The following is a 16,041-nucleotide window of genomic DNA, read 5'->3' as shown; positions in this document are numbered from 1 at the left end:
TACAATAGTGCAGTAATATTTAATTTAGCAGTCATAATAATTTTTTTTGTGTCAAAAACATATGTATTTTTTAATGAAATTATTGGCCCTGTGGTCAATGAGACAGACTCTTCCACTTAAATAATCTCATCTAAAGATCTCACCTGCCAAAAGTTAAAAAGATAATAAGTAAAGTTATTGAGCAATTGCAATAAGAAAACTTAAACTTGACTTGCAGTCTAATTCAAGGTATTAAGTAAATTGCTGTTAGATACTCTAAATATAATATTACTGGTGTCATCGATCAATATTGTCAGGTTTGTTACTAAACTTCACTTTGAGAAGATAATAGTTGAATTTGAAACTACTTTTGTAAACTTCATTTTTTATTTGCTCTACTAACTCCTTTAAAGTTTTTACTTATTCGATGTTGGATCATTTTTCAACTATTTTTGCTTTATGCTAAAAGAATCAGTTCTTCTTTATAAACACTTAAATTATTTATCAGGAATTTTCATGAGGAATGTCAAGTTGATCTTATATGGGTTTCCACTTTTTAATTAGTTTCTTTTTTTTTCTGAGTTTTTTAAAAAAATGCTTTTAAATTTCTTTCTTCTACATAAATTAAAATTCATTTCTTCTACATAAATACCTTAATTACTTATGAGAAATTTGTATGGGGAATGTTGAGTTGATCTTCTAATGTGGATTTCCACTTTTTATTTAGTTTCTCTTTCTGAGCTTTTTAAACAATGTTTTTAAAGTTATTGCATATACTTTAGTATTGATAATTTATTAGCTTAAGTATTAGATTATAGCTAACTAAATATTAAGCTAGTTTTTTCTGAAAAGCATTTTTATGGAATACATTTTTACACTAATCCGACCTTTGTTTTTTCATACAGACACAGTTGGCTTATTTTTTGAACTCTACTATGGCAATTACAAGTATACAGGGTTAAATGGACTTAAATCAAATCCAAAGTTTCCAACATCTCCTGACTCTTATGGGTTTGTTAATGGGATTGAGACATCATTAAATATAAGTTCTAATTATGGTGAAAGAATACGCGGATGGTTTCAACCGAAAGAATCAAAAAGTTACAAGTTCTCCATTTCATGCAGTCTACAATGTGAGCTTTATTTAAGTACTGACAGTTCTCCTGGCAACAAGACATTGATATTAAGTAGTTCTGCATTAGGGTAATTTTTTATTGTACTTAATTACTTGTTGGCATTTTTATCTGATGGTAGATTTTTTTTTTCTTGTAGGATATCTTTTTTTAGAAAGAACAAATTAAAAAAAGTTGGATGATATGGTGTTATAAAATCTGGAACTTTTTTAAACTAGAGTTTTCCACAAAATTAACATGAAAGCATCTAGAGCTTTAAATTTTGACAGAACAGAATAAGTTAATATATCATTTGCTGTCTCTATATATAACATTGTAAAATTGTATTCCAAACGACTTCTTGCTGATTTGATATCCAACTTTTTTTCAATAATTTGTAACATCAAAGGCAAAAATAGTGCATAGCTCATTTACGAGAAAATTATGCTCCCTATTGATAAAATATATCTTCTCAATGCAATCTAGGTACAGATTAGGTAATTATTCTTTTTATAAGAAGTCTCTTCAAATTGCTTTTCCAATTAACATTAAATTGAAATTAACAATATAGTAGATTTACCCTGGAATTTTCAAGTTTTTTTTCTGACTATGGATAAATTCATAAAAGTTGTGGCAATTTTGAAATTTTAATAAAAATCTGCTACCTCTTAAATGTTGCTTGATTTTCATAATATTTTACATGAACCTCAGCCCCCCCCCCCCCAAATTTCATGGGGCTGAGTGAATAGCTTCTTCAAAAGAATCTATCAGCCAATTTTTAGTATTTAGAGGCTGCCTAAAAGTGTTAGTTAAGAATTTATGGAGTTTAATTTCCAGTAATGTAAAACAATTTTCTTGGATCTCTTCCTGTGCTACATCCTTGTTTTATGTTGTAGCTAGATAGAGAGAGACTATAACAACTACTTAAAAACTCATTTATTATCTGTTTATAACCCTCTTAGATACATGATCTTTTCATATATTAGTACAGCTACTTCTCTTGTTGTATATGTTATAAAAATTCAATCAGCATTTTTTGGGAGCAATTTTATTTTATATAGAATTGTTTTGGTCAGTATTTGTGATGAATTAATCAGTATTTTCTGAAACAATTGTTCAATATTTTTTGGTTAGTAAATATATAACTTTGGTTCAAGTTCACAACTGGTATGGTTCAGTTTTGTTTCAATATTTTAAACAAATGGTCAGTATTTCAATTTAGTTTTGTCAGTAAAAATTACAATATTTCATTTGAATTAAAAAATAAACAATATGTTTGCGCACAAATTTCTTAAAAAATCTGCATAACTACATATATTGTGTGACCATTTTTCTTCATTGTTCATCATAGTTAAGGTCCACCTTAAAAGCTTTTTGTTTAAACTGATCGAAAGTCTTCACCCACTGATAACCTTTTGTTCACTATTTTAGTGTAATTGTTGATACATGGTTGTTTTTTTTTTATGTTTGTTGCATAATCATTTGACCATTTTGCAACCATCTCTAGTGAAACCTCTTTAAATATTGAAAATGGAAGCCTCTTCCTTAAAGTGTTTTCATTATTCACTTTCAAAGAATTAAGAGCATTATTAGTACTTGGTGTGAAATGTCTAAGACCTTCATATCAATTTTAATGAGAATTTAACCATTGTTGTGTACCCAGAAAATTCTGTTTCTAGTGTTTTCCATTTTTTCAAAAGCAAACCTGAAAAACCTTTTTTAAAGATCTCTTTATTCTGATTTTTTTGCGATGTTTCTATATCATCAATAATTTTATCTTTTTATATTTTAGGCTTTAGTTTACTATAGCCTCAGCCTTTCTATCTGCATTCTGACAATTGTACTCAACACCATTTTAGCCAGAAGCATTAGAGAATGAATTTTAAATTGATTTAGCACCATCTCTCTCTCTCTCTCTCTCTCTCTCTCTCTCTCTCTCTCTCTTTTCTATCTCTCTGAAATATTCAAAATAAACCTAAATCTTTCTAAATCTAAGTAGCTCTCAGGCCTAAAATTTCTTGATGAATTAAAAGGAGTTTAACTTCAATTGCATCTTCCTTATTTCACATCTTATCCACTCACATTTTTGTTTATGTTTGATTTCAATGAGGCTTGCTCTCCTATTCTGTCATTTTCTTTTTCACTAGAAAATTTGTATTCTGTTACAAATTTTTTAAACTTTCTTTGTTTAATGCTCAGATAAAAATGGCATTCTTACTTATAAATTTTACTTAATTATTTGAGTCAAAGTAAATAATACATTAATTGAATAAAGATCATTTTACTTAAGTTGTAAATCATTATATATTAATTAAAAATGTAAATTATTTTATTCAAAATACAAATTATTTTAGTTAAATAACTGAGCACTTGGTTAGTTTACTGACCATTTAAATAAAAACTGATAACTAAGTTAATTAACTGATAGCTAATTATAATACTGACCATCTCAATAAAATACTGAAATATAAAAGTAAAAAATACTGACCTACTCATTAAAAATACTGACCCATTAAATGTCACCCTTTTATGTAGTGTAAGCTCTGCACCACATTTTCATCTTCAATGTATAAATTATCCTATGACTTCTTATTTCTAGTTATGTTTTTTTATTCATAGGGTTTTGCAAACTTCTTCAAGCATCAACTTAAGATCAATTCAGAAATATTACATAGAAGTTCTTACTGTTGTAAATGGTCTCTCTGTCCTTTCTGTTGGTGTGGTGGATCTTTTAAATATTTTATCATCAACATTATCTTCTCAAAATTGGTTCAATTCAATTAGATTAGGTAATTTTAAAAGTTATTTAATTTCAGTTTGTGAAGAGGTTTATTGGTAAATGAATGGTATATTGTTAAATGAATGTTGATTTTTTAAAAGTGCTAAGTCTAACAAGATAAAGACTCAAATTAGATAAAGATAAAGAATAGTAACAAACTAATCATATAATTTAATTTGAATTAGAATTTTACAAAAGTTTATAACGTTAACCCATAAAAATAGACTTTTAAAACAGATAAAATATTGTTCAATTAACTAATATAATGTATTCACATATACATGCACATATACATATATATACAAAGAAAAAAGTTAACTCTTTACTGGGCCTTGTTGCTATTTGACAACAAAATATTAGAACCAACCAATTGGCCTTCGCAATTCTAAATTTTTACAAGATACAAGATTTACAAGTTGAAGATACCAGTTTACTTAGTATTCTTTAACTGAATTTTTTAAATTTCTTACCCTACAATGGTATTCCTATAATATAAAATCTTAAAGTAAAATTACTATAATAAAATATTCCTTAACATTTTATAAGAAATTAGCGTTATTAGCTCATTACAGGTTGAAATTTGGCTATAGAATATCTATCACTGCGAATCATAAATCATAAACCTTCCCTGTGCTTTCCTCTACCATCCCTTAAACTAGATAACTTTATAATGCCCCAACTCCTGACTTTAAGTGTCTGACACTGTGCTGCATATTCTTAGTAGAAAGCTAGGTATGCAACTACCAAGCACAAAAAAGCTGCTTCACAAAACAGAAAGACTGAGAGACAGAGAGAGAGAGAGAGAGAGAGAGAGGGAGAGAGACAGAGACAGAGACAGAGAGAGTATCAGAAAATTAGTGATTGAAGGTGTTAAACAAAAAGAAGAACTTAAAAAATCTCTCCAGTGACGCATTGTGTTTCTTAACAGAGTGAACTATTTTGCAATCAATGTCCGATTTGTTTTTGAAAAAATGAAGTATCTACCTTGCATTGGCAGTAACAGACACCAAAACTTATCACACCAGCGAATTTCTCCAGGTCTTGGTGGAAAAGATTCTTCAAGAATATGAACTTAAAGAACTTTCTGTCCTACTGACAATATTTCAAACATGATTTTGACAAATTTATAATTTTATTAGTGACTGCATAAGAGTATATTGCATAACAAGAGTTCAGAAAAGTTGTTTGTTTAGAAATTGTTTTCTAATAAATGGTGATTAAATAGCCAATATTAACATTTTACTACAGTAAATTGGTTGTTTCAAATTGGTTACTTAAAGTTGGTTGGAGTCGGAGTTGGGGGACAGAGTTGGAGTCAGTCCATGATAAAATCAAGGAGTTAGAATAAAGTCAGAGTCAGAATAGTGGCTTATCGACTCCACAGCCCTGCTTTTTAAGTAAATATAATGGAGTGAATTTGAGTGATATGAGGCAATATTGGAGTGATATAAGTAACTATTAAAGTGATACAATTGATTTAACAAAAAGAATGGGTTTAAAACAGTAATAAAGTATTAAAAAGATTAAATATGTAGTTTCGCTTGTTAAATTGTTAAAAAAATATTAAAAAGGTTAAAAGTGAAATGACTACTTATACTATATTTTAGTTTGTTCGTTTTTCAAATTTAATAAAATCTAAGAAATCTATTTGTAGCAAATTAATTATAGTTCCAAGGGGTAAATTTTTAAGAAAATGTTTTATAATACAAAAAACATCTGGATACCAAATATCAATATACCAAATATCAGGCTCATTAAGAATGTATTTTGCACAAAAAAATTTATTGTCTTGTTTTTCCTTCTACAAAATAATATCACTTCAGTAAAATTGGAACTGTTTGATAGACCTAAATCTGGGTCTAGTTTCAAGGCTTGTAATGATTTGGGGGTCTATCAGACAGCCATAAAACAGCCATAAAAAATTTTACATTTGTCTGGCTCATAAAATTTTACATTTGTACTAAAAGTAAAAGTAAAAGCTTATATTTTTAAACCATAAATTTGTAAATTCTTTTTTCAAAAATCTAATAAAATAAAATGAGCATGAAAATTTTTCTTCTTCTTAAGAAGTTCTTAGAAAAAACTGCATTAGAAAAACTCTGATACTATCAATTGGTTTTATGTATCAACCAGTCAGTGATCACATTGTTCCAGAAAATGTATGATAAGGCAAAAATCCCTTAAACTAATTAAATATATTACTATTGACAACACTTTTAAGTACCTGACACTTTTACTATTATAAAGTGTAGTATATCACTTTAATATAATTAAAGTTTAATAAACAACTAGATATTTTCTTAACTAAAATATTTTAAATTGATTGATGGTATGCCTATTGTCAATTTCTGAAACATAGTGCTGCTAATTTTGCTTTTTCATTATTTTCATGTCATATTTGTTTATACTTAGTAACAATATTAAATGTTAGCTATAGCATTTAAAAAGTCCTCTTGTTAACATTAACTAATTATCGATATCATTTTTCTGCCATTTTTTAAAGGGCTGTAGCAAATTTACAAATGAAATCATTTTTTTATTTTTTTTGCTTTAGTTTTTAAAATTTCAACAGTTACACTAAAATAACATTTGTTTAATGCTGTATTTTGCAATGTTTTACTGTGCTTTTCAAGTCTAAAAAAGTTCTAATTCTTATATTGTTTAATTAATTTGCATTAAAAACTGATAAAAGAGTTGAAGTATTTGATAATAATAAGTAGTTTTCTAATTGGCTAAAGTTAATTGTGAATTTTTTGTCTTTTATCCTAATAAATGAAAAACAATATATACTATTCTGATGTTTGATAATATTTAAATATTAATTGTAGGAATTTGTGTTTCTGGAAATTGTAGCAACAATCAAAATGAATACTGCATCAATGAAGCTAAGATGTATTTTGTTTGTACTTGCTTAGAAGGCTATTATATAGATGGGAACTTTACATGCAAAGGTTTTTTAATTTTGAACAAATAATTTATTTTTATATTTTCTTAGTTTTAAATCTTTATCTTGGCTTAAAGCAAATAGTTTTCCAATATATTAATGATGAGGTTTACATAATCAGTCTAGTCAAGATATATATATATATATATATATATATATATATATATATATATATATATATATATATATATATATATATATATATATATATATATATATATATATATATATATATATATATATATATATATATATATATATATATATATATATATATATATATGTATATATATGTATATATATATTTATCTCACTTAGTTGAAAAACAAGAAGCTCTTGCTTGTCTGAATGGGAATAGCTCTTTAGAATGTTTATGCCCAAGTGGATTTTCTTTGAATAAAGTATCACGTCTTTGTGAAGGTATTATTTCTCTTGTTTCACAATCTTGTTAAGTTAAAATAAACAGTTAAGCTATTTAAGTTGCTGGTTCGTTAAAAAGTTGTGGCACTTCTTTAGGTAGGTTTTTATTTTTCTGTCAAGTTAATATTCCAATATTTGTCTTGTTATTTATACATAGCGTAATATTGAGGCATAATTGTAAATATAGTATAAAAATTGTAAATTAATATTGAAAAAATGCAAATAAAACATGTGTTTATAAATGAATTTTATTATTTTGAATTTTTACTATAGAATTTTTTAAGTGTTTATTACGTAACAAAAATGCAGCCAGAAAATACTTTCAGAAGAGAAAAGTTATTGCTTTAAAGGAGAAACAACTATATGACAAAGTATTACGGCCGCCCTAAGCTCTTATTAAAAACTGTAGGAATGTTTGAACTTAAAATACTTGTTCATAATTTTTCAAAATAAAAATGATAAAAGTTTTAAAAATGGGATTTTCAGCAAAAACCAAAGCATTCTTTACTTTGATAAGACAAACATTACTCCTCGTTTTGCCTTTATAAAAGCTTTTTTACTTTTTCTTATGCTTTTAATAAAATTTTCAGTCATTTTTTGGAGATTTTTTATGATTCCAGTTTTTTCAATACAACTTTGTTTGTGATACTCTTTTGTAATTTTTTTTTAGGTTCATAACATTCTAACCTTTTCTATAAATTTCAAATTTTTGCTGAATAATCTTGAATAGCTTGCTTAGACATAGTGATTCCAGACTGTTCTGTGTGAATTTTTTAAGAATCATTGAATACATGTTGGTTTTCAAACATTATTATACTCAGTTTTCCTTGACTGTGTGCTAGTCAAAGAAATAATAAAAAAAAAATTTGTCATTGGTCTCTAAATAAGCTGATTTTTTCTTAAATTTTGGACGAGCACTAAAAAAACATCACATCTTTTAAAAGTAGCTCTTTGAAAATAACTAGTATTTTCAGAGATAAATCTTTCCTGCTGATATCTATAAGTAAAGAGTACTTATTACATTTGTAGTTAGTTGTTTGACAAAATGATCAGTTCATAAATTGTTTCTTAAAATCTACAAAAAAAGCCGGTTTTAGTAAAAATTTGACAAAACATTTATCTTACCTGTTTTAAGTACTTAGATAAATGATAAAAAGTTTTAAAAAATTTCAGTGTAAATGCACAACTTGCACAACTTCAATTGTTTCTAGAAAATTGATGTTGCAAATATTTAGATCATCAGTTACAAAACTGATGAGATGTAAGTATATAATAGTTTTATTTCTTTTAAAAGTGAGAATGATTAGGAAAGTATTGAGTTACATGTCAAAACACTGTCATTTTTTATATAGATGTGAATGAATGCTTAGACCATTGCAAAACATCAAATGCTACCTGTATTAATCTTTTGGGGTCTTATCAATGCTTGTGCTCCATTGGATTGTTTTTCAACACTACTTCTCAGCTCTGTGAAGGTTTATATTTTTGTTATGCCTTTTTAAAATCTTCTCAAGAGTATCTGTTTATGAATAGCTGTTTAGGATATATACTAAGAAGCAGTCTCTCATAACTTTTTGTTTAAAGCTATGCAATTTTTTAATAAATCTAGGGCACATGAAAATTGATAATTCAAAAATTTCTTAAATATTAAGTTTTTACTTAAAGCCTCAGGTTAGTGAACTTTAAATAACTAGATAATATCATGTTTATATGTAAAAAGAGTTCAATGTAAAAAAGAGTGAAGTTCTCTTGACTGAAATCTCTTTGTTTTAGATAAATTTTAAAGGTGGGCTGAAAGTTTTTGGGTAAAATTGAAACACTTGTTTCTACATCACTTTTCAAAATTTAATTAAGATATAATTAAGTAGTTATCAAAAAAATTAATTGACTTTATATTTTTGAAAGCCACAGTACTTAAACTTTCTGAAGGTATTTTTTATTTATATTGAAATGAGTGCTTAGGCCATTGCCAACAAAAAGGAGTTACTTGCATATCTCTTTTGGGGTCTTATTGATGCTTGTCTCTCATAGGATTGTATTTCAACTCCAGCTTGAACTCAAATTTGTGTTGTGGTTTACACTTATGTTATGCATTTTAAAAAACTTTATCAGTTATCAAGCTAAGCGCATATAAATTATGGTTTTTTGTTAATGGTGAAAACACTTTTGAATTATATGTAAGTGGCTCTAACTAGAAGCAGTTTTGAGTTACATATCAGTAATGCAAATTTGTTTTTTAATTTTTAAAATCACTGCCATTTTTTTATGCAGATGTGAATGAATGCTTTGACCATTGCAAAACACCAAATGCTACCTGCATTAATCTTTTGGGGTCTTATCAATGCTTGTGCTCTATTGGATTGTTTTTCAACACTACTTCTCAGCTCTGTGAAGGTTCATTTTTTATTATGTGTTTTAGTGTTTTCTAAGTAACTATCAGCTTACAATAACTTGTAAAGGGTTGATTTGTATAAAACTCTGTTTTTGTCTAATGTTAGTTTGCAGAAATAATATTAAAACAATGCTTACATAACGTACAATGACTTTAAAGAACAAAGTTTGTGTGAATTTTTCATAAACTGATGAGCATAATAAGACTGATAATTGAAATTTATTTCTGCTTTAACAATATTTGCTGCAATATTGAAGAACCCAATCTTAGAATCTTCATTGATCTTTAGTATTTCTGAAATCTAAAAGCCTTTTTATGTAAATTTGTTAACTTGATTTTCTTGGTCAAACCTTAATGAAAACTAAAGTAATAAAAAAGAAAAACAAATTTTTTTATTTTTAGAAAATTTTTATCAAATTTATGTATAAGATTTAGTTAAAATGGGTTTCTCATCATATATTTAGGAAGATCTACAGGATTTTTCATAATAAAATTAGGAAGATCTACAGAACTTTGTTTTTAGCAAAAATCTATTCTTCTTAAGTTTATTCAACAAAGATTTTTTTTTTTAAACTGACGGAAAATTTGTTAAAGAATTGTATAGAATTTTTCCAAATTATGTTAAAAGTATAGTTGCAGTTAATAAATTTGCATTTTGGCAAATTTTTAAAACTATGAAATATTGATTTCATTTTTGCGAAGTAATCTGTAAAAAGGTAGAATTAATTTATGTATATAGTTTGTTTATCAAAAAATAAACTGTAAGTGTAATTAAAACATGGAATGTTTTGAACAAATTTTCAACAGTTTTCTTTTTTTAATTTAATTTAATTTAATTTAACTTCATTAAATTACTGTGTCTTTGGAAGGTGTGAAAAGGTGTAAATAATTGTGGATATTCATCTTATACACCTTTTAATTGAGCTTTACTCCCTAAAATAACTGACAGATTTGCTGAGGGTCATGTTATTCTTATTATCTCTCCTATCTTAAAAAAGATTAACTTTAAAGTCTACTTTTAGAAAGTGTTTTTTTTTCCATTTAGAAATCATTAAAAGTCCCCTTCAAATCAAAGGTTAATTCAGAAGTTTTTATTTTATCTTATATTTGTATTTTAGTGCATAACTGCACTTTTTATTGTTTTTGAAAAAGCAGTAATAATGTTTTTACTATTTACAATATTTGATGTTATTAATATTGCTGTTATGGAAATGGTAATAATTATTAATGATGTTGATGCTATCATTATTATTCTTTTTATTGCCATTATCATGAAATTTATTAATATTTTTATTATTTTAAGGCTCTTTTTTTTGTCATTGTTAGAGCTGGATTTTTTTTCAAAAATCAAGCATCAAATCAGTGCAGCAAAAACGATCTTTAAAGGTGTAACTTTTGCAGTTGACCTGGTAATCAGCTTTGAAAATGCAACTACTTCTCCTGATAGTTTGGAAATAGCAAATAAAACTGTTGGACAGGTTGATTTTGACTTTGGTGATAATGGACCACCCTTAACAAAAACAATTTATTGGAAAAGTTTTCCTTCAGCCATCAATTACACATTTTCTCATGTGTAAGTGTTCTAATTACTTTGTAATATTTTCTCATATGAAAAAAACATAGATGACTACATGTTGGTGCTCTTTGCATTTTATTTTCTAATGTATTGTTGTTTTTTAATTTATATATCACTTTTTTAACATTTTACAAATATTTGTTATTTAATTACAATTAAGCTTAATGTTTGTTTAGATGATTGAAATGCTAATATTGTTCATTATTTTTGATTTTAAGTTATTCTGAATGTGGAAAGTATGAGATAAACATCAAAATCAAGTTTTCCACCATAGAGCAGCTCCTTCCAAATTTAGATCTTATTTCCAGTTCCAAAAATATTTCAGTATTTTGTGATTTATCACCTATTGGAATTGCAATAGATCCTCTTTCAACTTTGTTTCCGGGCATACCTCTAGGCAAGGAAGTTACAATAGATATAGTGCAAGAATCTGGTTCATATATTACCTACACAGTTTGTTGGGATGATGGAGTAAATGAAACAGTTTCTCAAGCAAACAATTTGGTACCTATACCTTTTATATCCAAGCATTCTTATAAAAGTTCAGGAAAGTATACAATACGTATCGAATCAAAAAACGAAGTGCAGGTTTTAGTTAAAACAGTTGTTGTTTTTGTGCAAAGTTGCTCGTTCCCAGAAGTAAGCTTCGATTATGGCGCTGTAACCCAACCTAAAAGTTTATTTCGAAGCTCTGATTATGAGTTTTTTGCCAACTTTAGTGAAGATAATGTTTGCAAAAAAGAAAATGCTTCTGCTGTGTGGATTTTAGGAAATGGATTATCAGAAACTAGAAAGAATGCAGTTATTTCAAACCAGCAAATGATTTATTCTTTGAAAAAGTATCAGTTAGAAGTTGGTGTTTACACTCTTTCATTGCTGTTTACTTATGGTCTTTTTACTGCTGTTTATAATGGCTTTTTCACAGTTGTTAAATTGCCGTTGCTTGTGGAAATTGAAAACGGAGCTTTTCGCTCAATTGCATACACACAGCAATTAGGTGGTGAAAACATACATTACAATTTTAATGTCAGTGCAAAAAGTAGCTATGATCCTGATGATCCTAACTCAAGCTATCAAGGAATTAGATTTAGGTGGAAGTGCCAGCTTGTGAGTAGTCTAGCCTTTGCTCTAAAGCTGTTAGAGGCTTACAAAACTGTTAATGCAACATATAAATCAAATGCATGTTTAAGAGAACTATGGCAAGACTTTTTAGAAGGTCCAGAGCTTGTACTGAACACAGAAATGTTTTTAGAAGGACTGAACTATAAGTTTGAAGTGACAGGAACAAAAGGTACTGGAATTGATTTTCGGTCAGCATCTTTTGTCCAAGAAATAGCTTTCAGTGGTGGTGAGCTACCAAATATCACTTTAAAGTAATGAAGGAAAATATTTGTATTTTTTTTTCTTTTTTTTTTTCTTTCCGTTTTTATCTAAGAGAAGCATTTTTTTTAGAAAGATTCTTTATATGTTTAGATCATGAAATATTTGTAAATATTTAAAAGATATTTTTATAAAGAATTCTTTATTAGAAATAAAAATTTATAAATGATATGTATTTTTTAATTTTAAATATTTTCTTTCAGCTGTTTATCAAACTGTGGTCAGAAGTTAAACCTTAAGGAACGTACTGTTTTTTCTTTTTCCTGCGAAGATTTTAAAAGAAAAATGTCAGTGAAAAATTGTGTTTAATTTAGTATTATTTATTGTTATCATGTTTTTTGATCACACATTTTACAAAACCTACATATAAACAATGTTCTGAAATTTTTTTTTTTTTAAATGATTTAAAAACTATTGGATTTTATATATAGTGAAATATAATAACAATACATACAATATTAAAAGTGTTGTATTGAATCTCAAAAGAAGTATTAAAACTTACATATATACAACGAAGAATAATATGCAATACTACAACAACAAAAAAGTTAATGTTTATATGTTAATGTTATATGTTCATTAAAATTGTATTTGAAAAAAAAGTATTTGTCAATAACTTGGTATGAAAACAAATAATTATTTGGCTTTCCTTTTATTAAAGAGCAAATTTATTTAAGAGCAATTTAGTTTTATTTGTAATGAGAGGATAGAAAAAAGTTTTTTTTTGAAACCACCCCTAAAATTTTGATTAAGATTTCAATTAAGATAGTGATTGAAGTTTCGGTCAACAATTTATTTAATTTTGTTTGATAAATGAAATTTTATTCAAATAAACATGTTTTAAGTCAAATGTACATGTTTTTTGCTCAATAAAAGCAAGGTGATTAAAACTTTTTATTTTTTTAGTTCAGCTGAAGATTATTTACCTTCATAATTTTATTACATTCATGATTCAATTATTATTATAACATTGATTCAAAAATAGATTATAAAATTAAAAGTTCATGAAAATGTTATTTTATTGTTTATGTAAATTTTTATGAAGTTTATGCACTACAGAAATTTATTTAGTATTGTTTTTTGCTTAATAGTCTGCTGACCAGTTTGTTGCTGTCCATCATCTGGGAAGTATTAGATGACCAAGGTTTATGGCCTGAAGAACTGCTTCATCGTAATTCTACAGAAAGTGGTTTTAGTAGCACTATTCTTGCTATCAATGCTGATGTTCTAAAAGGCGGAAAAAATTACACATTTACTTTAAGTGTAGGCTATGCTAGTACTTCAAGCATGTCTTTTATTAAAATGCAAAAATCAACTTCTTCCTTTCCAGTACCTGGGTATTGCTCAATAAGGTAGTTTTTTATGAAGTACTTATGAGTTATTTACCTTGTATATGCTTTTGTATACAAGTTCAGTTAATAAAATATAAAGAACTTTAACATGAAGTTAGTTGTATAAGTAGTAATTGCAGATTATTGCAGCATTGTGTTAATTACAACAAAAGAAAGTAGAAATCAGTTAAAATTGATATTAAGCTCAAATTTAAAACAAAAAAGCATCATAATTTTTTGATTGGGTAGCTTAAGTCGATAACATTAGTCAAAAAGATTTTGTAGTTTCTATGCATACTATAAAATCTAGAGCAATACTTGTTTTGCCTTTTACATAATGTTTTCTCATCTTAAATTTGTTCCAAATATGTTGTATGCATATCTGCCTTTCAATAATGGGATGAGAAAAAATGATTTTCAAAGTACCAGTATGCTTCCAGAATCTTTTAGTTTTGAAAGCATTCATTATTAAAATAACACTCTAATAAAATGAGCCACTAATGAATTAGCACCATAATAAAAAAGAGATTTAATAAAAAATATTTACACATAAACTTTTAAAACAAAAATATTTATACAAAAATATTTATACACAAATTCAAGATTGAAATTAATATGAAAGCTGTACTTGTATATTCACTGAAAGTCCGTCTAAGGATCTTACAATCTTTGGTAATTGCAGTAATTATTAAAATTATCACCAATAATCATCTGTATTTATCTTGAACTGGATTAACTGGAAAATATGTTTTGATGTTTTCTATCCATTGAAAACGCAAGAATATTTTTTTAGTTTTATATATCAAAATAATATATATATATATATATATATATATATATATATATATATATATATATATATATATATATATATATATATATATATATATATATATATATATATATATATATATATACATATATATATATATATATATATATATATATATATATATATATATATATATATATATATATATATATATATATATATTTATTTATATATATATACTTTAGTCCTCAAGTTGGATATGCTTTTACAACCAAGTTCAGCATAGTTTGCCAGAATTGGACAGATAGAGAAACCAACACATTTAACTATCAAATTTATTATGACTGTGGCCAATCACAAGTTGCAAAATTTGGCTCTAACAAGATTAGTTGCTATTTAATGTTAAATGCTAAAACAACCAATCAGTCAAGTCTGATTGATTTTCCACTAGGAGCTGGAAAGATATCTAATAACTATACTGTCGCAATTCGTGTTAGAGTCTCTGGAATGTACAAAACATTCACAGATTATAATATTTTTGTTCAGGTAAGTGTGAATAAAGTTTTTTTTGTTCTAATATGGATCTGTTATTTGTAAACAAACTTAAGGAACATGTAAAAAAAGTTTTTGTTCAGGTAAGTGTGGATGGAATTTTTTTCGTTTTAATATGGATCTTTTAATTGTAAATGAACTTCAGGAACATGGAAAATAAATTATAAAGAAAAAGGCATTTATTCCAATAGGCTATTCCCAAAAAAAGCAATCACAACAATTAGCCAAGTAACTCAGAATGTCATAACTGTTAATTATATTTACAGTGATATAACATATATATATATATATATATATATATATATATATATATATATATATATATATATATATATATATATATATATATATATATATATATATATATATTATATTATAACATATATAGGCAACTTTTTTTATTAAAAATAATACTAGTTATTATATTAATAGTCAATTTTGCGAAATAAAATTCTAAATTTCGTATCTTAAAACTGAGTGCATATTTTTTATATAAATGTTATGTATTCATACTGAATTTTTATAATATTTTATTAACATTTATTTAAACTTTGATTTTCAGGTGCTGCCAAATGAACTGTTTACTGATTTTCCTATGTTGGCCATATCTAACTTAGATTTCAAAGATAGTTTTGGTTTTTCAAACTCATTGCAAGCAATTACCAATGTTGCAAATGATGAGTCACAGATTTTGGAACAATTAGTTGTCCAAAGTGTTAATAATCTGACTGGGCTTTATACTATTGATGAAGAACTTAATCTTCAGAAGCAAACTAAATTGAAAAACCTTCAAAAGGTAAGCAT

The 16,041-nt window shown here is 26.3% G+C and overlaps 1 protein-coding gene across 5 annotated transcripts in view; it reads left to right on the top strand.

Annotated features, from left to right (window-relative positions):
- Positions 1 to 16,041, top strand: part of LOC145201938 (polycystin-1-like protein 2) — a 35,590-nt gene that overhangs the window by 6,997 nt on the left and 12,552 nt on the right. For 4 of the 5 annotated variants that reach the window (XM_090082683.1, XM_090082681.1, XM_090082682.1 and 1 more), the window contains exons 3-15: positions 885 to 1,182; positions 3,711 to 3,880; positions 6,699 to 6,821; positions 7,133 to 7,234; positions 8,587 to 8,709; positions 9,506 to 9,628; positions 10,672 to 10,701; positions 10,953 to 11,199; positions 11,421 to 12,575; positions 12,786 to 12,869; positions 13,674 to 13,934; positions 14,931 to 15,231; positions 15,800 to 16,033. In XM_090082683.1, coding sequence (XP_089938809.1) covers positions 6,761 to 6,821; positions 7,133 to 7,234; positions 8,587 to 8,709; positions 9,506 to 9,628; positions 10,672 to 10,701; positions 10,953 to 11,199; positions 11,421 to 12,575; positions 12,786 to 12,869; positions 13,674 to 13,934; positions 14,931 to 15,231; positions 15,800 to 16,033 — 2,721 coding nt within the window. In that variant the 5' untranslated portion in view covers positions 885 to 1,182; positions 3,711 to 3,880; positions 6,699 to 6,760. Of the gene's footprint in view, positions 1 to 884; positions 1,183 to 3,710; positions 3,881 to 6,698; positions 6,822 to 7,132; positions 7,235 to 8,586; positions 8,710 to 9,505; positions 9,629 to 10,671; positions 10,702 to 10,952; positions 11,200 to 11,420; positions 12,576 to 12,785; positions 12,870 to 13,673; positions 13,935 to 14,930; positions 15,232 to 15,799; positions 16,034 to 16,041 lie in introns of those variants that run through there. The other variant, XM_090082685.1, reaches the window with a different exon arrangement.

This window comes from Hydra viridissima, unplaced genomic scaffold (assembly GCF_058129835.1).
Source record: "Hydra viridissima isolate aposymbiotic clone 2 unplaced genomic scaffold, HvirCarnegie_v1 scaffold_3, whole genome shotgun sequence".
Taxonomy (NCBI): domain Eukaryota; kingdom Metazoa; phylum Cnidaria; class Hydrozoa; order Anthoathecata; family Hydridae; genus Hydra; species Hydra viridissima.
The sequence above is the reverse complement of the archived record's forward strand: the minus strand, read 5'-3'. Positions and strand labels throughout refer to the sequence as shown.